This window comes from Equus przewalskii, chromosome 4 (genome assembly GCF_037783145.1).
Source record: "Equus przewalskii isolate Varuska chromosome 4, EquPr2, whole genome shotgun sequence".
In the NCBI taxonomy this organism is placed as follows: Eukaryota; Metazoa; Chordata; class Mammalia; order Perissodactyla; family Equidae; genus Equus; species Equus przewalskii.
The window spans coordinates 74,455,458-74,480,492 of record NC_091834.1 but is presented as its reverse complement, the minus strand read 5'-3'; the positions used below and the strand labels follow the sequence as shown (position 1 = coordinate 74,480,492).

Here is a 25,035-nt window from a genome sequence, read left to right as displayed (position 1 = left end):
ACTCTCTTAAATTATTTCTATTCTCTTTTAGGCTCATTTTACCTTATATGACTGAAAAAGATGTGAATATAGTTCTTGGTTGGTGTTGATTAGGCAGGAGCCACCTTGTTTTTGTTTTTTTTTTAAATACCCAGGTCCAATGTATTCAATAAGATTTCGATTAAGATTCCTAGATTATTCATAAATTATCTGAATTGACTTAATGCCCATTTTAGCTGAGCCTAAGAAAATGCCAAAATCGTCCATGCAAACTTTGCAATATTTCTTTTTAATTCTGTTGGCCATCAGATGATTGTTTTAGTGAAAATATGATTCAGGGTGTTTGATATCATGTAGGCAAAAGTTCAGATGGTTGACAGAGGATTTTTTCCGTTCTTGGCATTTGGAGTAAGGTACAAATAGGCATGTGTATGGGATGCACATTTCCCTGAGAAAGCCTGCTTCCAGCCACACAGCTGCTGAGGGCCTTGTAGTTGTCTGTGTGATCTATGGCCTTCTAAAGATGAGGCTTTAGCCTGGTCATTTTCTTCTAGAAACTTCTGTAGTATGCACCCTAGCAAGTTAGTCAAAACAGTCATAGATGTGTGTGGTTCAGAATCATCCTGCAGTAGCTCCTAACTTCTGTTTGTGGAGGGAGGGAGATGTGACAGAATCTGAGACCCCGCAAGAAGGGACGATCCCTGCCTCTAACTCACGGAGTGTTAATGTTTTTAATGGTTTCCAAGAAAGGATAAGCTCAAAAACTGATTAAGGAAGATATTCTTATGGCAACACCACCAAAGGACGTTTCCCTCTAGTCTTCAGTTGAAGAAAGTGAGTGCTCTGATGTTCGGCTATAAATACTCCCCTCAGATTTGAAGAGTACGTACAACTGTGTGATGCTGTGCATGTGACATTTTGCAGGCTAAATTGGAGGCTAGATCTCAGAACTGGGCTTTCTGCAGTGGGTATGCTTGTGGTTCTGTGGTTATCTACTCTGGTTATTGCCCCAGGCATCCGTAAATCAAAGAAGCCCTTAAGTTAGAGATAGGTTCATCTCTGACCAAGGAATGCCGCTCTCCTCTGCAGAGAAGCGTCTGCACCTAATCACAGGCCACTTTCACTGGTTATGATGTAAAAACCCTGACCCAGGCCAGAGGTCACCCCGAGGTCTCCTCATCAACAAGCAACCCTCCACCTCTTCTCCAGTCAAGTTCAAAAAACAAATGGAGTTCAACAGTCGCTTAACTCGTTGCCTGCTGAAAGCTGGATACCTGGCTGACAGCTGCAGGCTGGGAATGGTGTAAGCGCTCAGGTATCATGGGTTTTCCCACATAAATCACATTTAGCAAACAGCTCAGGACCCATGGGAACGCAATCCCAGCCATGGTTTACAGAGATTTACGTTTTAGACATGCCCTGTGGTATGGCCTGGTTTGCAGAACCTCTGAACGCTGTGATTGAGACCTGACTCAAAATACAGGAACAACATGTCGGCCAATAGCAATGGGTGGACTTGATTTTGATATTAACTGTACAGTTCCCACAAGTACATCTTAGGTCCCTCATTTCTTCATGAAACAAATATTGATTGAGCCCCTGCTATATGCCAAACACTGTGATAAGCCTCAGGAATGCAAAGTGAGGAAGACAGACTCAGCCCTTGTCCTCATGGCTTCATAGGCCTCCTAGTCCTTGTAGATGGGCCAGGTAGGCGATGGGACCCAGGCTGGGTGCTGAGTGACCCTGGAGCCCGAACAGGAAAGTGGTGTTTCTTAGGTTTCAGTCCTTACTCCATTGCTCTATCACAAGGTCTTACCTTATATTTGTCATTTTGAAAATTAAAGAATTTGTTATTCATTCCTTTCTGCATTGAGATTTGTTGTAGAAATTCAAGAACTGATATCTAAAAAGTGCTGACACTGCTAGACTAGGAGAGAATGATATGAAAAATGTATTGGTGAGGCTTATGTCATCATTTTCCTAGGCAATTATTGGTTATGTTGGATAATTAATATTAATTACTATCCAGTGGACCCTCTTTCTAAACTCTTTGTGGCGTATTGTGCAATTAGCCCATCCCGCCTTCCAAAATACTCTATTTCCTTGACCTCTGTAACACCACATTCTTCTGATTTTCCTCCTGCCCTAATAGCTGGTCTTTCTGAATTTCAGTGGTTAGCTTCTCCTCTTCTGTTTCTAAATTTTGAAGATCTTCAGGGCCCAATCCGGGCCCTCTTCTGCCTCTGTGCTTTCTCCCTGGGTGGTCTCCTCCATTGCTGTGGCTTTAACTGCTATCTCAGTCCACATCTGTGTCCTCTCTCTCATGTTGTATCCAACTCCCTGCTTAACAGCTCCGCTCGGATTGCTCAAATTTTTATCAACGTGCTTCTGTTCAAAACTGAATTGATTTGTCCCACTCCCAAAACCTGTTTCCCTCAGGCTTCCCCTTATCAGAAAATGGCACAGCCATCCACTCCGTTAGTGAAGCCATAAACCCACAAGGCATTTGTTACACTACTATCTCATTTCCATGTCCAGTGCATCGCCAGGTCCCCTTAAAATGTATCAAGGACCAATCTCAGACAGCCTTGTTCTTTCATTCGTAGCACATGCCACAGTTGTAGTTAATTTGTTTAAATATTTATTTGTTACCTGTTTGTCCCACTGGACTCTGATTCCATGATGGCAGGAACTCTGTTCACCACTGGATCCTCAGCACCTAGTATATAAGCATGTGTTGAATTGACCTGAGTGGCAAGTTATAAACAACATAAAAGGGGTTCACCATATTAGATGAATTCTTACATTGCTGCTTAAAGATAACTTGGCTTCTTTGACAGGTAATTACTAAGCACATCTTCACTCATCGCTGAATCCTTTATAATACACAGCCTATGAAAATTCCCATTTAAGCTTGAGTTAAGTGTTAAATGGAATTTTTCCTCATATTCAAGTGCATTAGTGGACCATTTACAGAGCTTAAGATGTTGCTGGCTGCCCATGTCCCTGGATGATATTAAAAGTCTCAAATAAATGCAGACTATATTTATTGCTTTTAGCTGCCACCAAATACTCAGTACTTTTACTCTTTGGGGCCTTTTTAATTTACTACTATCAGTAGGATTACTGGTTAGTTCATCTGATCTCATTGTTAACATAAGCAAAATACTTTTCACATCCAATGCTGTTTTATCTATAGGCATGATCTGTAATCTGCATTACCTTTCAGAATATAGACTTGCTAGAATTTTTATACTTTCAAGATATACTACAAAGTGCCCTAATTTGAATTAACAATGGCAATCAGATGGAATTTTTGAAAATTGCAAAAAACCCCGAAAATTTCAGAAAAAAGAGAAGGAAATTTTCATTTTCTTACGTTGAAGTCTTTGACGTAACTTGAACTATTAACAAAGAATCTATCAAATACACCTTTTTTTGAAATAGAACAAATTTCTTTCCAATTACCATATTAATATGCTGCAACAAACGAATGAGGTTAAAGTACTTTAAAATAATATGTTTGCTTACTTCATTTAAGCTTTCCCCATGAAACCTATTTTGTGCTGGTGTGGTAAATCTCTTCTTTAAAGCTATGCAAATTTCAAATTCCTGGTTAAAAGTCCTGCATTAAGGTCAGCAGACTTTGGTGATGCCCATTGCTACCTAATACTATTTCTACTGATTACTAATTAGATAGCCATGGATAAATTAACTTCTCTGGGGCTCTTAAGATATGTATTTCACCTGGAAATTCCTAAGGTTCCTATGAATCAATAAATAAATGAATGAATTGTTGATTAATTTTACTCTAAGTTTGCAATAACAGAAACTGAACTTGATGCCACAAACTCCTTTGAGTTGTCATTTTGAATTTCTATCATTTAGAAATGTGCCGTATTTCTTATATCAGGTGAGACAATTTGAATAGAAACCAGGCTTTTCCCCATCTACTCTCACCATAGTTCCCGCACTGGGGGACTGCTCCCCAGAGAAGTGTGCCCTCCTTTTGCAAGGGAAGGCTGATCTTAATTTTTAAGAAATTGTCTTTAATTTAATATTTAATAAATCAGGAAATATATGTTGACCACCTGAGCACTATGCAGTATATAGAAGAGAGGTAAGACCTGACCCCTGTCCTCAGGGAGAGAAGAAGCACGAGAAATCATCAAACATTTCAAAGCAATGTCTGAGCCCCATTGCATGCCATGCACTGTAGGACTTAGGAAGGAGCCGGCTGGGAATGGAGCAGACACGGAGAGCCCCAAGGAAGGTGCTGGATAGGGCTGAATGTTGAGGGATGAGAAGACTCAATCTAAAGGAGTGAGAGGGGCCTGGCCTGGTGGCACAGCGGTTAAGTGCACACGTTCCACTTTGGCGGCCTGGGGTTCACCGGTTCAGATCCTGGGTGCGGACATGGCACTGCTTGGCGAGCCATGCTCTAGCAGACATCCCACATATAAAGTGGAGGAAGATGGGCATGGATGTTAGCTCAGGGCCAGTCTTCCTCAGCAAAAAGAAGAGGATTGGCAGCAGTTAGCTCAGGGCTAATCTTCCTCAAAATAAATAAATAAATAAGTAAAGGAGTGAGAGGAAAGTCCAGTGCATCAGATGAGACTAACTCTTATGAGGAGTCTACACGGCTGTGACATCAGAAAGTCACTTCAGTGGGACGGTAAAAAGATGGCCTGATTAGAAGGTACAGGTGGGAAATAAACAACTTGGGTAGGCTAGTTAGTGCCAGATATGGAAAGCCTTGAAGAGTCTGACCTCAACAACTTTAATTTCATGATAGGATTTGCTAATTTAGCGGGACATGCTTTCCTGTGCCAGTCAGACCTTTCCTAGTTATTATGAAAGCATTGAATAAAATCACCTGAGATCAGTGGAGGTATTGTCTTTCTGAGATTCAGCTTTGCAGTCCTTAATGCAAGGGAGGGGTAAGCCTTGCAAGTAGATGAATGTGCGGTCTCTAACATTTGCTCTTTAACATTCTTTTCTTCCCTCGATAAATCTGTGTCATTAATGACAACATGTAAGTCAACCAGAGGAGAAACAGTCTATTGGATGACGTGCTTACGTGAATCTTGCTTTATGCCCTAATGGTCAACATATGGGCTTCTGTCAGCCTGGAGTGGCAGGAATTTCCAAAGACACAGGCCCATCCACAGAGAGGGAGCGAGAGCGCGAGAGCGCGCCCTTCCTCCATGTCCCAGAGGCATGGGTCTGGGAACTATTAGCAAAAGCCCTCCGTCCTCCTCTGCTGTCAGGAAGATGCATGTCGGTGGAGACAGAAATGTTTTTGCACTGGGAACCCTGACTCCATTATGAATTTTATAGCTCTGGGGATGGGATGCTCGATTCTGTAAAGTTCCCTCAGTGGTGCCCCGCCAAAAGTGCGTTAAGTGGTCCCAAACTTACGCAATTGAGAAACTCCAATTCTTCATCCTCCTTGTTCCATGCCTCTGTGAGCCCTTGTGCGAGTCAGGGCGAGGACACCACCTGTGGAGAGGAGAAAGGTAGATCTGGCTGCAACCCACACCTTCCCACGGCATAGACATTACAGACTGCCTGGATCTTACGGACACTGAGTCTAGGGCGATGACCTCGTGACCGTGTGGTGTGAAGAGGACAGAAGAAGGTTGGGCTCGCTGAGCCTGAGTCTGCAATACTCTATCTGGGGACTGGGATGTGTACTTAGGCGACCACACATCTGGGCACACTTCACAATGGAAGGCAAAGGGAAGTCAGGGAAAAGAACTTCCAGCTTGTCACTTCTCTTAGGTGAACTGAGTAAATCAGAATGTGGTAAGAGATAACATTATAAAGCAGCATGGATGATTTTTTTAAACAAACGTTAAGTGTGAAGCAACTAGATATGTATGTATCCTTTTAACATTGTTAAGATATGTTAACATATCAATTTGGGAAACTAAAGATAGGGCCATTACTCAAAAATACTTTTAAAATTTCTCCTTTGAAGTATTTTTAGAGCCAGCCACACATGCTTTTGTAGATATGTACGATACAAATATTTGACTCATAAAGATCAATTTGGTGTTTGGAAATGGCTCAGAGTGTCTTAAAATGAAGTCTGGAGGAGAGTTAGGTAAGTGATCAGGCTATGACATTCCGTTTTTGGTGAGTTACAAATTGATGCTACAGACTTTCCTGAACCAGAAAGTTCTGCTTAGAGAGGGCTCTTCCTAGAGTCTTCGGCCGTGGCCCCATCAGTGACATACATTAAAACCACCTTGAGGTCACAAGTGTTTTGGACATGTGCGTCTTGGTTTTGCAAAGTAATTGGACTCATTCCTCTAAAAGGTGACAGGAATTCAACGGGAATACCAGTACAAGAAAAATGCAGTGTAAGCTACTGACACCATGTTAACTAGCCTTGTTCACTTTGTCATGTAACCTTAGGTGTTTTAATCTTCTTCGGCATATGCACTGGAGACAAAGGTCCCCTCCAAAAAAGTTACATGTCGGGACCTTTGCAAGTTCTTCATTTGATGAAACAGGAAATATGCTAAAGCCCCAAACATGTTCTGTTACCCATGAGCCTACTGTCTGGGGCCTGGCAGGGCACCGGGATGGAGCTCTCTACCAAAGGCTAAATATCACAACCGTCAAGAGCTTGAGCTCTGGAGTCAGATAAGCCTGGTTTCAAATCCTGACCCTGCCACCTGCTGGCTGTGTGATCTTGGGCAAGTCACTTGACCTCTCTGACCCTCCATTTCCTTATTTCCAAAATGGTGATGGTAATAGTACCTACTTTATAAACTTATGAGAATTAAATGAGATAATGCAGGCAAGTGCTTATCACAGGGCCTAGTCCATGTAAGTACTCCATAAATATTGGTCCCAATTGTGAAGAAAAAGGAGAGAAAAAGGATGAAAAAGAAGGTAGAGGGGAGAAAGAAAAGAAGAGTGAGAAAAAAAAGAAGAAAAGAAAGGACAGATTAGTTCAACTCTATGTCTTTGAAGATGTGAAAAAGAAGATTGCTCCTCTGGGCTCAGGGGTGATGGGTGTAGCTGGATTTATTTCTCCAAGTTCTCTTCTTGTGGCTCAGAAGGGGCGGGGCAGTGACGCATTAGTTGATAAGTCAGTATATTATTTAGAAAAAGATCTAAAAGTTTATGTCCCACATATTCAGAACTAAAGTGGGCAGATCATAGAACTCAGTGGCTCCCTTTCAGAAAGCATGCACGCATGCGCACACACGAATGCATAGTTTGAGTCTTATCTTTCAAGAATAATGGTGATGCTTTCTGTTTTGGAAAGGCTAATAGAAAGCCCCCCAGACAGCATAGCCCTACTTCTATCAATAATAGTGAGTCCTTATTATAATTCCTATAAAGGAAAGCAATACCCGTAAATTTTGTGTAGCTTCTGCGCTCGGGAAATGCTGTTTTCTGGGTTTTGAGCAAATGGCAATGAGTGTCAAAACTGCCTTTCTGCCCTGTAGTCTGTCATTAGATCTAATGAGATCCAAACCCCAAAACAGGGCCAATTGGTAGTCCATCACTGTGCAGCCGCAGCCTCTCCCCAGACTTCAGAGCCTGCTCTTCCCCTCTCGGTGGCCCCTTCCAGGTGCCGCTGATACCTCAGAGGGGCCCATTACGGCTCCAGCCTATGATCTCACCACTGTTCTGACATCAGTGGCTCTCAACCTTCAAACACCCCTCTCATCTCCCTTTTCTGGGCCCTCATTATGCCTTGTGGGCAGCCAGAGGAGAGTGGTACGTTCAGGTTAATCGTGTTTCCCAGCATTCTACCACCAAACACCGAACTCCTAAGACATCCGACTCATTGCTGGAGTCTTTGTCTCCTTCACTGAAACCTCTTCTGAGTTAAGCACTTGTCGGTGGCCATCGCTCTGTCTGCTCCTGTCGGAGTTTTGACCGTGTTGAGGTCACTTCACTGAGCAATCCTTCTGTTCAGAGTCCTGTTCAGTTTTCTGTATTCGGAGGACAAAAACCACCATGATCGTTGCTCAAGGCTGAGTTAGACCACCAACTGAGACCTCCTTAGGCTTCAAGCCACTGAAAAAAGACCAAGTTCAGTGTTGGTAAATGGCCCACAGCCTGATTCAGGAAGGAGACACTTTACTTCCTGGTCCTGGTCCCCTGTGGCCCACAGCCCAGGAAGGATAAAGGATTCTGATTGCATGATAATGTATTCGTATGTTGATAAATGCATGTCGGTGGAAGTGAAGAATGTTTATTAGTGTGCAGGGCTTATGAACAAAACAGAAAAAGGTCAAAATTCAGAGTCGCCTCTGGGATGGCAGTGGGAGTGCTTTCCACACCCACTGGGGGTCTCATTTCCCACCCATGGCTTCACTTCCCACCTCTGGGCAAAGGATTTCCTAATCTGCGTCTCTGTCCTGACCCCTCTCCTGAGTCCCAGAGAAGATTTCCACTGACCATTTCTACCTGGTCAACCCACAGTCACAGCAGACTCAACATGTTGAAAACTAAACTCATTGTCTTTGCTCAAAGCCTGGCCCTCCCCGCTTGTTCCCCACCTCAGGAAATGTCACTAGCATAAACCTAGTCACTCAAGCCAAAAACCTGGGAGTACTTCCCAACTCTTTTCAACCTCTCAGCCATCCATCCCGTCAATCACCATGTCCTGCTGCTCCTGCCTCTTCAACTTCTCTCGGGTCCATTTACCTCTCCCATTCCCACCACTACTGTCTTCATCCAGGCCACATCGTGTCCTGCCCAGAGACTGTATGGGTCTCTAACTTGTCTCTTTGCCCCCACCCTGGCCCCCTTCAATCCATTCGACCCCAACTCCCATAGTGATCCTGCTGAAACACACATCAAATTATGGTGCCTTTTTGTGTAAAAATTCTCAGTAGCATTCCATTGCCCTTGGGTTAAAGTCTAAACCCCTTAACCTGTTACATAAGGCCTTTCACAGTGCAGCCTCCACCCACCACTCCAGCCTCTTCTCTTGACACCTTCCCCTTTGAATGCTACATTCCAGCCATGTTGAACACCTTTCTGCTCCTCATACATCTCCAGGTCTGTGTGTACGTGGCCTCTTCCTCCTCTTTCTCCCTCTCCTTCTTCTTGATTTTGAAATATAAAATGCATACAGAGAAGTGCATATATCACATGCGTACAGCTCAGTGAATTATCTCAAATGAGCACACCCATATAACTTATGCCCAGATCAAGAACCTAAAGAGGACCAGTATTCCAGAAGCTTCCTTCATGCTCCTTTTCACTACCCTCCAAGAGGAATCACTACCCTGACTTCTGATAGCATAGACTAGTTTTTCCCACTTTTGTACTTTATATAAGTGAAAACCTACTGAATTGTGTCAGATAGCTACTACTGCGTAACAAACCACCAATAAACTTAACAGCCTAAAATAACCTTGAAGTCCCACTTTCAGCCTCATCACTCCTGCAGCTTATGCTTTTTCATCCTCTTCATCACCACACTTCTTGAAAATTGCCTACACTCACTGTCCACTGGTCCTCTCCTCCCATTCACTTTTCAATCCACTGCATCCATCCATATCATTCCATTGAAGCAGTTCTCATCAAAGGGCATCAGTTACCTCCTCACTGCTGAATCAAAGGAACATTTTGCAGTCTTTTCCTACTTCACACCCGCCACCACCCACCCCCCACTTCAGCGAGTCACCAAGTCCTGCTGACTCTCCCTCTTCCACCCATTGTGTATTTACGCTACTTCTGTCTCCACTCGTTATTTCTTGCCTGGACTAATTCAACAGCCTCAAGGATATCTCCCTGCCCCAAGCCACTCTTCTAGACTTATCATTCTGACATGTTCTTTCCTGATTAAAAATCTGGACTGGCTCACCACCTATCGTACAATAAAATCCAAATGGTAGCAAGGCAGGAAGACTCTTGTGCCGGTTGCTCCAACCTCCCTTTCCATGCTCTTTGCCTAACACACACCTGTGCCTCAGCCACAGTGAATTTGCACAGTCTTGTGAACTTACCCTCTGAATTTCTGCCGGGAGGTGCTCTCTTGCCTGAAATGCCTTCCACCCCATTTTGCCCTGCAAATCTTCTATTCGTCCTTCATGTCATATCTCTGATGCCACCTCCTCTGTAAAACTGTGCCATTCACAACCTTTTTCGAATCCTATTTGCTTACTATTAATATTGATACTAATAAATATCATTAATATAATGTGCTTGGTTCCCTCCCCCTAGAACACAAACTCCTCAAGGCAGGATCTTAGTTTTGTTCAGTGATATATCCTGAGCTCCCAGACTGTGGGAGCACATGGTGGACACTCAAACACTTGTTAAGTGAATGAATGGCTAACATTTATTGAGCACCTATTATACCAGGCTCTTTCAGACATCATCTCATCCCATCCTCACCACCACCCTATGAGGAAGGAACTGTTTTTATCCCAGTTTTGCATGGGAGGAAACTGAAGCTTAATGACGTTAAGTAACTTGCCCAAGGTCACACAGTTGATACATGGCAAAGCTAGGATTTGAACCCTAATTTGCCCAAGCCCTGAATAACCTCACTCTCCTGTCTTTGAGCTTTGTCTGCAGTGGTGCTGTGCACAAAACTCTACAGTGGGTTATAGCAGGTCTTCAGCAAATGGAACCATTATCTTGAAGTAGTGGAAATCTCTCTTTACCTGTTTATCTCTTCATTATATTATGAGTTCCCTGAGAGTAGGAACTGAATCCTAATTATTTTATTTTCCCACCGCCACCACCAAAAACTCCAAGCAGCAGGCACAGTGTTTTACACGTGTTCACTACATGTTTATTGAACTAAATAAATGGGTATGCTATTAAGAGGCAGCATTGGCAGTGAGTTCTTTTTGCACACTCAGTAATTCTGAGCATTGTCCTGATGGTTGCCCTGAATCCAGGCCCAACTGCTGCCTCTTCTAATCCTTTGCTTCTTCAGCACGATGTAGGCTCTGGGCCATCCCTGGCTGACCCACCCACCACCCTGACCCCGGCCCTTTGCCATCCTTCCTGTCCTCGTGAAATTCCCCTGCTTGTCTTCCTGCTGTCAGTGGCCTGATCACTCAGAGAGAGTTCTGCCCTACCCTCTTCTCTTCTCGACCCCGTGCCCTGCTTGAACCTGGCTGCTTCCCTGGTCATTCTTGAGAGGCAGGGCAACATCACATTTATATAGATAATTGGAACACAGTGTGGATTGTGATAAACACAGAGAGAGTCACGAGGCACTGTAGGAGTTATAAAGAGGGAGAAATTCCTAGTTAAATGATGGAGGAACGGAAAATGAATTAAGTCACTGTCTTTTTCAACCTGATAAAAGTTATGTTTTGTTTTTTTTAATAAAGAGTTTAGCTTCTCTAGGTTTGTCAATTATTTAGAACTGTTGATTACAAGGAATAGAAACTGGAGTGGTTTAAGCTAAAAGGGAAATTTATTATAAGGATACAGAGTCTCTAAGAACCAAAGGTCGGAATGCAGCCAGGCCTCAGGGAGAAGTGGAAGCAGGACAAGAAAATAGTCCAGGATCTGGGCAGCATTCTCCTTCCATGTCTTCTCCTCACTGTCTCTGTACATCTGCCTTGTTCTTGTCTCTCTGTGGAGCTCCTCTAGTCCTCAGACCTCACCATGGTACATGGCTGCCAATGGCTACTGAGATTATACTTGGCAAGACTGTCTCCATCAAAATCACAAATCCCCAAGGAAATCTACCTGCTTGGCCTGGAGCAAGTCAGGTGCCCACCCCTGGTCCAATCACTTGCCACCAATAAGTGGGGTAATGTCATTCAACATGGCTATGAGATGCCCATCTCTGTGCAGAAGGAAGAAGCAGGAAGGATGATTGTAAGCTGAGCAGACTCTCCAAAAATGTCCCCTACACTTGGTTCTGTTGTCTGATAATGCTCTTGTAAAAGAATTCTGGGTGCTTACCTGGGGATAGAACAAATTAAGAGGCTTCCTGTCTTTGAGATTCTTTTTTCAGAAACAAATATATGAATATGAATTGCAATTTAGTAAACATCACCCTAATTAACTAAAACAGTGTTCCACTGGTCATTCCTAACAGGGTTTTTATGCCAGCTTTGTTCATAGAAGACCTAGAATCTTGACTTCAACCAGATGCCTCACACACATCTAGATGGCCCACTAGACTGCAGTACGAAAGATTAACCAGGCTGGGCCTTGCTCCCTCCTCAAGGTCTTACACAAATGATGCCCACACTTCCCCTTCAACAACCAGAATTCTCCTCTCTTCTAATAAGCCAGTGGAATCAGGACTGGGGAGACAGAATCCCCTCTCTTTGAGGGTTCCACACCCCTACAAGTTCTGAGAGAGCTAACTTTGGCCACTGCTTCCTTAACATGGTTTGAGGTCAGGACAGAAGGGACTAGGATAGATTCTTCTTTCATTCTCATCCTTGCCCATTCGGTGATCCATCAATCCAAGGCTAGTCAAGGATAATCTGAGAAGTTGATCTAACTCAGAAGTGGGAACGCTGGAGTCAGGTTGCCCAACGCAGATCCAAAGCTTCACAACATCCTTCCTGGTTTTGGCCTTTTGGGCACCACTGCACTCCTTGTGGTTGGCTCCCAGGGTTGACACACGCTACATGGGCCCACAGAACTGGTGGTACAGCCCCAGGCTGTGGTGAGGTGGAGTCAGGGCCCCGTCCCAGAGGATGACCTCCTAACTCTTCTCCTCTCGAGGCATGTTGCAGTCCACTTGTACCTTTTTGGTGACGCCTCCCTGGCTTATCTTCTAGGCTCCCTGGGTACAGCAGGCCGCGTGTGCAACCTGACTTCCCGAGGCATGGACAGCTGCGAAGTCATGTGCTGCGGGAGAGGCTACGACACTTCCCGTGTCACCCGGATGACCAAGTGTGAGTGTAAGTTCCATTGGTGCTGTGCTGTGCGCTGTCAGGACTGCCTGGAGGCCCTGGATGTGCACACGTGCAAGGCCCCCAAGAGTGCCGACTGGGCGTCTCCCACATGACCCCAGCGAAGGTTGCCATCCACCTCTCTGCCTGCAAGGACTCCGTTGGCTCTGCAAGGACTCTGGGTCTTTGGGTTTTCTCGGGGAGGTATTCCTAAGGCATGTGGCCTTTGTCTCATCAGAAGCCCCTTCTCCCTCCCTGGGGGCCCCAGGACTGCGGCCACATGCTGCACATACAGCATGCCCTGTTCTCTCTGACTTCCAGCATCCTGGGGCACATCTTCTCCTGGTCATGACAGGCTGTTGGAAGGCAAGAGGGGTGGGCCCAGCTCACTGTCTCCACCCACCGAGAAGGTTTGCCTTTCTAGAGCAGTTGGCCAGAGGGGAATAGTGTCTCAAAGGAGCTTTTTCTGTATCTTCCAACAAATGCTCACAGTTAATAAATTCCATGCTTCTCTCTGGAGGGTAAAGTAAAGAAAGCAGGATCAGCTGTCACTGAGTTAACTTTAATTCTTGAAAAGACCAAGCAAGGCTTTTGCCTGATCAAGTGATTTTCACGGCCACCACCTTCAGGGGTAGTTGGTAAGTGCCTGGAGAATGATGGCTTTCAATAAATTTTAGGTTTAAAATGCATGTTTTTCAAGGCATTTATTGCCATATTGAAATCTGATGTGACCGGGTGGGACTGCTGTCCTTGGGCAAGTTTTGAATCTTTGCAATAGCAAAAGCCGCAGAAAGTGATTCCTTTGCGATACTGTCCCCTCCATATAAAGAAGCTTTAGGGAATGAGGCTTTCTTCTCACTCAGGATCTGAAGGGATTTAAAAAGAAGATTGACAATCTGGCAGCATCCTGTATCTACTGGGTGGAGATGGAGGAAAATACCTTAGTGAGTGGAAGACAAGAAAATGTGTCTGTGCAGATAAGGAAAACAAGGGGGAATAACATTCCTATGTGGTATGGTGCATGTGACCCGTGGAATTTTGTAACTGAAATGGTTTTGAGAATGACAACTTCAGGGCTGACAAGATCAGGGAACGAAAATGCTGACAAGAGGTTTCCAGAGAGTCATGCCTGGACAGCCTTTACCATAAGCAGATGCCCAAAAGAAGTTGACTGTGTTTACCATCATTACCCTTCAAGCACATTTTAAAGACCTGTCATATTAAATTGTGTTCATCTGACACTTACAAGACGACGAGATATCATAGCCTAAAGCAAATGACACACAGACTTGCCTGTAAAGTCGGTAACCCTAGTATATTATACTGCAAACAAATCGTAACTTGGAGACTATATTTAAGGGACCCAGCTGTAATTGTGGGAACATGAATATGCAAGTTGTAGTTGGCTTCTGCCACAAGCCAAAAGATGACATCTAGGGGAAATAGAGAGGCCGCCTGCCCCATTTTGGATAAGAAATGAAGGAAAGGTGAAATATAGGAAGCTGCTTCTCATCTGCTTCTACAATTAGGTTCTTGTTCTCAATGTGATGCCTTCACAGAGTTACATTAACTAACAGGGTGTTTCGTTATGTGCATCTCGTGTCAAATTATTGACATCTCCTCATTTAATACTTTGGCCTTCAGGTTCTCTATCCTTGCTTTACAGCAGGACATTTAGGCTGAGGCTCTTGGAAAGCAACATGCTGGAGGATTTTGTCATAATTGATATTTGCCCCCTAGCCCTCTTAAAAATGACAGCATTCATCTCTTTTCCCTCATTCCCAAACCGCAAAATTTCTTGTCTAATTTTTCCAAAGTGGCTCGTTCTTCTTTTTATTCTATGGATTAAGAGGGTGGAAACAGTGGAGCATGACAGTAGCTGCTCTGAGCTCTGTGTGGGCCTGTAGGGTGAGTGGGAAGGCCGGGCAAGAGGGCTCAGTCTTAGTTACACTGAAACTTGCTGTGAATGTCTTCCTGCAAGGATGAAGGGACTTTCATGAGGATCCCAAAGCCATCCGCCCTTCTTCCTGCTGGACGAACTGTGAAACCATAAATCTGTGGATATATTTAGACATGGAAATTGACTTAGAGGACATCTCAGCTCCCTCAATTTGTATCTGTGGAAACTGGGACTACGAGAGGTGCAGGGATCTGTACAAATATCAGCCTTTACCCCAGCACTCCATCACAAATAGGACCACACTCCAACAGTGTTCAAGAAAGTTAAGCACTTTATCTATTAAATGAAACTAGTCTGTCTCAGAAGTAACTCAGTGGATTCTAAATAATGTTAGCATCCAAAGGGGAGGTTCATTGTCTTTTTATTCCTGGGATGTTTAGATCTTTCTTTCTATTCTGAAATGCATCCTTCCTGATAAAGAGCAAGGAGACAAGGCATATCCATGTAGAAACCTGCATAAATTGTCCTAATCTGTAAGGGAGACTCTGGCAACCATCTCAAGCATCAGTGTGTATGGCCATTGTGGAGGGCATTATAAGAGAGTGAAATATTCTTATCTGCTTTTATTTCTGAAAGAGGAAATCGCCATTATTTGAAAAAAAAAATGAAGAAAAGAAGCAGGTGAAGATAATTTCAAATTCATTTTATTTAGGGCTTGGTGGAGGATCAACAATCCATGATTCTAAAATGTACTAAACTCTTGATTATCTGAGGCTTTTAAGGGAAGGCATGGCATGAATTACCCAAAACAAAATAATAAGAGAATCTATTCAAGTCAAATCCCCTTACAAATTCCCTCTCAATAAAAATCTTATTATAAATCGAAGCTTTCTAGGCCCAAGATGATAGCCATTAATTTTCTGCATTATCTGAAAAAGTTCCACACAATCGGAGATCTTGACTGGCTCACAGGAATTTTCTTCAATAAAGATATAATCTGCATGTGACTCTGAGACCAGCAAATGGGTTGTTTTCTTCAGTACATTTGCCTCCCTAAATCAGTCTGTGGTACCGACTGATCTTTGTCTGTATTCTGTGAACACAGTTTGCCAAGGCACATTCTAGTTACAGCATCCTGGACAGCCCCTCAGGCTCTGAAACCGTCAATGCCCTGCCCGAAGAGACCCCCCTCCAATGGCTTAAGTTTAAGCACAAAAGCCCCAGTGCCAAGACCACCCTCAGTTCTGGCTCTGTGCTCCTTGGGGCTGGGGGCCCTGGCACGTTATTGGACCACAGATGCTTCAGGGTGGAAGTGGGAGAGACATAGGGCATCTCAGAACACTGACTCTCTCATACAGATGTCACTGGATTGGAATGAGCATCCCAGAAGGACCCATCAGATGGCAATTTAATCTGCATGGGGCCAGATGATGGGAGGGGGAATGAGAGGGAAACAGCCAGACAGCTGTTGCCAAGTGAGTGGCTGAGCTTGGTCATGGCAGAGAGTGGCTTTTTCAGCTCTTGTCGGTAACCTCCACTTTTCCTCCTGCTGTTGCTTCCCTGTCCCCTCCCAGCACCTACTACCAGATGCATAGGGAGACCCAGAGGCTGAGGCCTCAGGCCACTGCTCAGATCCCCCATACCTGTTGTGTAGCTCTGCTCCAGGCCACCAACGTTAATTTCAATAGATGTTTTCAATTGTCATAACATATTCCTTTTTCTTGGAGTTTTTACAAAGCTTGAAAACATGAGGTATCACGTTTCTTTTTCAAAGAAGGTAGCTTTACAGTCAGAAAATCCAGCTTCACCTCAGCATTTCCTAACCCTATGAATTTACTAAGGAATCTTAACATCGACCCTCTGAGACCTACAGCGGGCCTCTCTCTCAGAAGCAGCCAACATGACCATGCTTGCGCTTGTGCTTGGCAGCATTCTCAGGCCAGGATATTGTTATTCCTTCTCCTTTCTTAAAGGCTGGCCCGGGGCTGGTGTTGTTTCGCTCAGGTGAAAAACATTCATCTCCCCTCTTGCCCACTCTCAAAATAAAGGCTCAAAGAGGTGTCCAATGGACCAGAACCATTCCTTTGTGTCTATTTACTATACTTCAACCTGGGTTCCCTTATCTTCAGAGCAAAAGTTGTACTCTTAACAAATAGACCTCGCCAGTTCCAAAGCTGGTAAATGCTTCTGTCAGGCCTGTGCCGACTTCTGAAAAGCAATGCCCGGGTGTCAGCTGACAGCTCAGACATGCTTCTTTCGACCTTCTCCTTACCTAGGCAGAAAAAACTTTCACTCATCCATGAGAATGTTCTTTACATTTTTCTGGGGATCAGCAAGGTGACAGGTGGTTTGCAAAGCCCAACATGATCATTATTTTTCTAAATCATAGTTGTTCCAGCTCTAGTTTTTTTTTTTCCTGATATTCACATGGATTCCTGTTTAACCAAACCTCCCACTTCCACAAGCTAATAAAAGTGTCACGCAGATTGTTACAAAGAACTATTGTTATTTACAAGTCTACATTTTCTGTGAAATCAAAACATAATAAAGAGAATTTTCAGTGTTGACTTTGTTATTTTAAACTTGTGACAGTCTTGCCAAACCCTCTGGTGAAAAGAAATCGCTCAGGTTATGGGAATTATTCCCGTGTCTCTTCTCAGAACGATGCTTAACACAACTTAATCGAAAGGGGTCTCTCAAGTTTGTAAAGATTTTCAGGGACGGCAATCGTCTTACCTTACTGATAACTACTCCTGTGAGTTCATGGGTGTGGCTTATATTCCAGACCAAGAAATTATTCCAGATTTTTACCCTGTGTTCTCCTGTGGTCGCCATCTAAGTGTTTGCCCTCTCTCGGTGTCAGCCTGCTTTCGCACCATTTATAAATTCAGTGTCTCTTCACAGCAGCTAGACCCACCCTGTTGACTTCTCTGAATTACTGCTTTCAATGTAAGTGCTTACTCTTGGCTAAAATGGTATTTTCTCAGCTTGATTAAAAACATACAAGATCCCTCACCCCTTTATTGAGATCTGTGCATCCTGATTGTGTGTGTTACTTATATACAAGCAGTGAAAGCTCAGAAAATGGAAACAAACTCTCCCCCAGCAAAGGAAATCCACCCCGATTGTCTCTTCCCTGATAAACTATGTTTTGGGGTGACCTGACTAAGCAAGTTGCTGACTCTGCACTTCAAGCACCCCAAGGTGGCCCCAGAGTCAGGCTGCTCCCTGTCCCTCTAGGATTCCATTGTTCCTTCCAGAAACTACCACACTGGGATGATCTGAAGAAGAGGTGGTGGGTGACACGTGTCTGTGTGTGCTTTTCAAAGGGCATTTCCCCAAAATATTTTTGCCCAGACATTGCCCAGTCAATGAAATTTCCCTTTATCTAACCCTTTGTGTGAGAGGGCCGCCCTGCACATTGTAGATCTTTAGAAGTTACCCTGGTCTCTAACCACAACATGCTAGAAGCAACTCCCTTGCTCCCCAGTTATGACAACCAAAAGTGTCTCCAGACATTGCCGGATGACCCCAGTGTGTGTTTGTGGGTGAGGGACGTGTGAGGGGTGATAGTGAAACCATTCCCGGCTGAGAACCACTGGTCTAACACTTTGAGTTAAGTCCTCTTTTAAAATACAAGCCATATATACCCCTGGCATTTTCAGTTAGGAACACCTCACTGGGAGTATTACTTAATGAGATTAATTCTCGATATTAATGTATCAGTCTAGCTGGGAAGGAATCTTGTGGAAGGGGTGTAGTCGTTGAACCCTCAGCCTCATGGGGCAGAATGAGACAGGCTGAGACCTGAAACTCACTTGGGCCTACACTGTATCCAGAGAGTGTGGGAAAGCATGAGGCCCCTGGGTTTCCGAGGATGGGACTCAAAGGAAGGATGAAAGGTTAGCAAGGAGAAACAATAATGTGGTTTTGGAAGCTGGAGGCAGAATTCCTGTTAGGAACTCAGTTTCACAACAAGCAGTGGGGAAAAAAAAGCCCCAAGATGTGGCCTGGAAGGTGGAGGAGTGAGAACGTTATAGCTCTGCATGAAATAGTTGAGTAATGTTGAGTTTGTCAGAACAGAGGAGAGGGTAATAATAAAGAGGAGTTCTGCAAAATGCAGAAAGTCTGAGTTTCAAGCAAAGAGAACGAGAATTTCCAGTTTAAGGCCCAGGTGGATATCATCTGCAGGTTGGTCACTGAAACACACTCCCCACCCGCCCCTCCCCACGCTTTGAGTTGTCCCTATTGCAGGCAACACTGGCATTGTGGGGGTGGTATTTTAGTGGTGTGAAGCAATCAAAGAGCTGTCCAACATGCGCAAACCAAGGTGGGAAAGGGACAGCACATGCTGGACACGAGACGGGGCAGATGGAGAAGGAAAGAAGCCTGGGTGCAGACAAAAGAAAAGGTAACCCCAGGTGGCTGGAGAACTTGGGGCAGATAACAACTGGCTGAAAGAAGGAAGCAGAAAACCTGTCTTCTTTCACTTGATGATGTTTCGTGGACCAAACTGAATTTATATTTTAGGCTACTCAAAGAGGTAAAGGGTAGATGGGAACCACTTAGATGAACAAAATGATTCTTTATCTGTTCCTCTATGCTCTTATCTAGTTCTAGATAATATGGCATGATTAAAATCTGATCAACGTGATCAATTTACCATTTAGGCTATTTTTGGACACTTAACTTGCTTTTGTAATTTCCGAGTAGCAACTGACCCTGTAAAAGCCCCTGTAATTGAATCACAGGCTCTGGATTTCCCCAGACAGTCAACCAAGTGCTATTTTAATAGCAGTCCAGGCTCTCCTAAGTTCCACAGATGAGAGGAATCACGTTACTGACTGTAAAACCAACGCAAACAATTAAATGAGGAAGATGCATTCAGTATCCACTCAGCCGGATTGCTCACGCTGGTTACTTCAGCAGAGGCTGGGGAGCTTGACAAACCCATCTGAAAATGTTTAGGGGCTTCATGTCACAGGTGGAGGTCGCACACCAGCCAAACAAATAGCAGGAAATACAGAAAAGGAAGTCTGAATTGGAGTCTCCAAAAATCTGCCCGCCCGTAGAAACTTTGGCATCTGCCCCTTGATCATTATTCTCCGATAGTAATGAAGACTTCGTGAAAGACCTTGAACTCACAGTCATCATTGTGGACTCATGCTTAATCAAGACAAATATTCTCAGACTGAGAGTCTGACTAGAAGGAGAAAGGAGGACGGGTTTAATTTTCCGATATGTTGCTGTGACTATAAACAATGCCTTATCTTCTCAGTAACTCTCATGAAATAATAAGCACTTGTGTTTTTTAAAGTATTTACAGCAGCCCTTGGAGACTATTAGAATCATGATTCACAGATGAGAAATTTCCATCTTCTACAGGGTTTAGTAACTGGAGTAAGAATTACTCAATAGACTGTCTATACAGACAAATGAATTTGAATGCTGCTTCTGTCTATTAACCGTGCATTCACTGGTGATTCCTTAATTTTTTCTGAACTAACTGAATGATTGGGTGAAGATGACCCCTCTGGTTTGCATATTGTAGGCATATAATTAAACAGTTTCTGAAAATTACATTGTTCTGTCATATGGATATGGGACTTCAACAAAGCAGTGAGGTCACGTGACACTTCCAGCATCCTGAGAGTGATGATTCATGGAATCACAGAATGTCACATTCGGAAGGAGTAACGCACATCATTTATTCCAACCTCTGCATGTTATTCATGGGAAAACAAAAGAAATTTCATGGTTCAGACTGTGTTGTAAGCAAGACACTCTGAATCATCTTCAGGAAAGAATAGTTAGTATTCATTCAGTCTGTGAGTCAACCACTGTGCTACCTACTGGAAGTGCAATAGTGAGTAAGACCGACGTCCCTTGCTCAGAGCCTTCTGGGAGGGCTAACATGGAACACGGGTCCTCCACTTCTTATTTTACAAGCACTTTCACATGCATGATTGGATTTAGTCCTTAGAACCACACTTAGATATAGATATGATTATCCTCTTTTTTCAGATGAGGCAAGTTTGAGAGAGATTTAGTAATTTGCCCAAGATCATAAAAAGGCTTATAAGAGGCAGGGCTTGAACTCAAATATTTGTCTTCTAACTCTCCCTCCAGTGTCCTTTCCAGCCCGCCAGAGCTCCCTCTGATTAAAACTCAGCGAGAAGTGTTCTGTCCAATGGAGTATTGGAAATGACTGAGTTGGTTCCATGATGATATTTTCCAAACAAAAATGAGGACATGTGGACTGCCAAAGGATTTCTATGATTTCTGATTTCATTTGTATGCAATCCAGACAGCAAATCATATGTAGATACATATTTAGCAAAGTTCTACCAGAAAGTGACTTTTAGTTATATATTTAACAAAGCACTTTTATTTAAAATAGTTTTGAGATTCTCCTAGAAAATCAGAGATTTCTGTTCATAAGAAATCTACTTTCTCTGTCATGTGCAGAATTAATCCACAATTACAGATGGTTCAAAAATATTATGTATCAGTCCAAACGTGGTATGAATCATGATTTATTTAAGAGTTTTCACCAAACCCCTACCTAATGCTTGATTAATCGGATTGAATTAACATGTCAATAATTTTGTAAAATATTTTTCATAATATAGTTAAAATTTTCTTAGCAACAATGGCTAAGAAATATTTTTCAAATTATATTCAAATGCAACAATGTATTTTACAATATTTTTAAAGGTACAAGGTGCATATACATATGATATTAACATCTATTAGCAATAATATTTTCACCTGGTTTAACATGAAGTATGGGTGGTCTTTCTCGCCATAGCAAACTGGGAAGATTTGTATAATCCTAGATATTAGATAATGTTTCTAAGAACAACAGGTGATCTTTCCTCTACCTTCTGGTCTAGAAACAATCTAGCAGGACTAGAGTAATACATGTTGCTATCACTGACCTCCAATTGACCTCTAATCCACTGCTCGCTCAGTCCAGTTTTGTGGTTAGGATTGTTGCGGATGGTGGCCAAATTAGCAAAAGGAAAGTTTCTTCAGAATGTAAAGGAACCAAGGATAAGTTCTTATATGAATATCTGAGGAGTGTAGGAGAGTGAGAGAGAATCTTCGTCTAAATGGAATCTTAAACAATGGGTCAGGAGAGAATTTTTATTACAAGTTTACTACAATTATTTTATTACAATTATTCTAAAAGTATATGGAATAGATTTACACTCATGTTTACTCATGATGAAAAAGAAAAACTGTCCCCAGATATGCATTTTAATTTGTAATATAGCTACTAAGAAATATGAGATTACAGGCCCTTAAAATAAATAAATAAGTAAAATCTAGGGAGTGTAAACCCACCCAGAATGTGATTCATTCTTTTGGAGCAATAAATAGAGTGAGATGATGTCCAAAAGTAATTTTCCTATTTCTTGGACATGTAAGTACTTTTCCTTATAACAACTGTAGCAGAATCAGATCCCTAGGTAGATTATATTGACAACCATGAGGGGGAAAAGCTCACCCCCAAATGTCATTTTCTTTTCATTATCCTTGAATGGGGCCTAAAATTCTCACCTTTACCAGTGCTGCCTGGGGATTAAGAACTATCTTCTGAAATTTTCTTTTAAAATGCATGAATGTTATTCAGCTTTATTCCCTAATTCAGCTATTACGTATTCAACAAATATCTGGCACAATTTGCCATCTACCAAATATTTTCTTGAAACAGCATTGAATAAGGTAAATGAAATAAATGAGACCTCTTCTGGTAATGTGGAAGACTAAACATCTCAAGAAGAAGCCTCCCGCTGCAAATGCTCAGAAATTCTACAAAAGATAAAATAAGCATCCTCTGAAATGTGTGTGTGAGCTTCCCCACCCACACCCTCAAATACGGGAAAGCTCCAAAGGCCAGAAAGGAAGAGGAAGCTGAAAATTCAAGCTTTGGCGCCCTATTGGAGGTTTACTAATCTCCCCATGTAGAAGATTGGGTATTAAAGGGCATGCCAGTACAGGAAATAAGGTCTTGGGCCTTTCTGAGGTGAGGAAGTGGAATTAAGACACAACACCTCATCCCTTCCCGCATAAAGTCAGAACCTTCAAAGGGCTGTACATTCAATAAGGGCAAAATCTGACCACCAGCATAGGGGATCAGCTGGGAACTACAGTTTGTTGTGAAATGGGATTAGGGTAGGAAAAATAAATAATTAAAATAAACTTACAGCTCTGACCATTTACAGCTATAAGCCTCTCTTCATCTTAGTTTATGTTAGAATTTACATAACTTGTACGCTCCAGGAATTGTCTAGCCAAGAAATTAGCCTAAAACAAAACAATAGTTCTAGATGGAGGTGCCTAGCAGATCCAAGAACAAAACTTCTTTAAGGGTCACATTTTCAACCAGCCTGTAGAGGATTCTTTCAGATGAAGTTTCACCAAAGCTGTGTTCATAATCTAAAATTATAAAACATGCCACAAAATAAGCCACCGAGATCGAGAGTCACAGGAAAAACAAACCACAGACTTAGACTCCCAAGAATATCAGATAAAAAAAATTATTATACACAGACTGTAAAACAAATCTGTTTAGGAATGATAGAAGAAAACTCAAAATGGATACAAAACATGAATAAGATACATAACACTTAAAGGAAAAAGACTAAGCTAAAAGATATTTGAAAAGGGACTAAAAAGAATATCCAGGAATTAAAAATATAGCCACTGATATTAGAAACTCAGTGATTTTCTTCCTGTGGCCACAGCTGAGGAAGCATCATTAAAGTCTTTCCTCCTGCTGCCATCATGTATAATTCGGAGTCTCCCAAAGAGCCCAAAAAACTGCAGAAGCTCTTCATTAAAGGTTTGAATTTAAAATAACCAGTGGGGGACTGAGGAGCCATGGGGAATGCTCACAGATTGTGTGGTAATGAAAGTTCCAAACCTGAAGCACTCCAGAAGCTTTGGGTTTGTCACATATGCCATTGTGGTGCAGACAGATGCAGTCATGAATGAATACAAAGCCACACAAGGTGGATGGAAGAGTCGTGGAACCTAAGAGGGCTGTCTCAAAAGGTTTCCAAAGACTGGATGCCCAGTTACCTATGAAAAAGATCTTTGTTAGTGGCATTAAAGACAAAGCTGAAGAACATCATGTAAGAGATTATTCTGAGTAGTCTAGAAGATTGAGGTGATTGAAATCATTACTGAGTAGAACAGTGACAAAAAGCGAAGCTTTGCTTTTGTAACCTTTGGTGAACATAACTCAATAAATAAGACTATCATTCAGAAATACCATACTTTGAAGTAATGAAACCCCTGGCTAAGCAAGACATGGCTAGCGCCTCAGTCAGGTCAAAGTAGTTCTGAAAACTTTGGCAATAGTTGTGGAGGTTATTTTATAGGGAATGACAACTTTGGTTATGGAGGAAACCTCAATGGTTGTGATGGCTTTGGTGTCAGCCACTGTGGTGGCAAATATGAGGGCAGTAATGGATTTGGTAATAACGAAAGCAGTTTTCCAGGTGGTGGACTCTACAATAACTTTGGAAATTACAACAATCAATCTTTAAATGTTGAACCCGTGAATAGATGAAACTTTGGAGGCAGAAGTTCTGGTCCTTATGGTGGTAGAGGCCAATACTTTGCTACTCCACAAAACTAAGGTGGTTGTGAGTGTCCCAGCAACACCAGTAGTTATGACAGTGGCAGAATATTTTAATTACTGCCAAGAAAAAAAATGGTTAGCAGAAGAGGATAGCCAGAGAAGTGACAGAAAAGCTACAGGTTACAAGAGATTTGTGAACTCAGTCAACCACAGTGGCAGGGTCTAATTGCTACAAGAAGAGATGTTTTAGGAAATGCTCTTATGGGCAAAAAAACTAAGGACTATGTTTGTGACTAACTGAATAACAGATATTTTAGTTTCTGTTCTGTGGAAAGTGCAAAGCATTCCACAAAGTTTTGATGTAGGGTGTTTTTATTTGTTCACATGTTGTTAATTGCTAAATGTAATAGTCTGGTCATGATGCTGATAAAATGTTCTTTAAAAAAAAACTCAGCAGATGTGGTGAACAGGAAAGTAGATACAGCTAAAGAGAGGGTTAGGGAAGTGGAAGATAGATCTAGGGAAATTACCCAGAATGCTGCCCAAGATATAAAGAAATAGAATATATGATAGGAGTTAAGAGACATGGAAAGTAGAATGAATCAGTCCATCATATATTTTATAATAGGAATTTCCAGAAAGAAAGAAGAGAAGAAAATGAGAAAGATGAGCATTTTCCAGAATGGATGAAAGAT

General features: G+C 42.6%; 1 protein-coding gene and 1 pseudogene across 1 annotated transcript in view; both read left to right on the top strand.

The window, feature by feature from the left end:
* Positions 1 to 17,312, top strand: part of WNT2 (Wnt family member 2) — a 46,853-nt gene extending 29,541 nt beyond the window's left edge. Inside the window, exon 5 of the mRNA XM_008519584.2 lies at positions 12,732 to 17,312. Within this exon, the coding sequence (XP_008517806.1) occupies positions 12,732 to 12,961 (230 nt within the window). The 3' untranslated portion in view covers positions 12,962 to 17,312. The remainder of the gene's footprint in view (positions 1 to 12,731) is intronic.
* A 6,226-nt stretch (positions 17,313 to 23,538) lies between these two features.
* LOC103550609 (heterogeneous nuclear ribonucleoprotein A1-like) lies at positions 23,539 to 24,454 on the top strand (annotated as a pseudogene).
* The last annotated feature ends 581 nt before the right edge of the window (positions 24,455 to 25,035 follow it).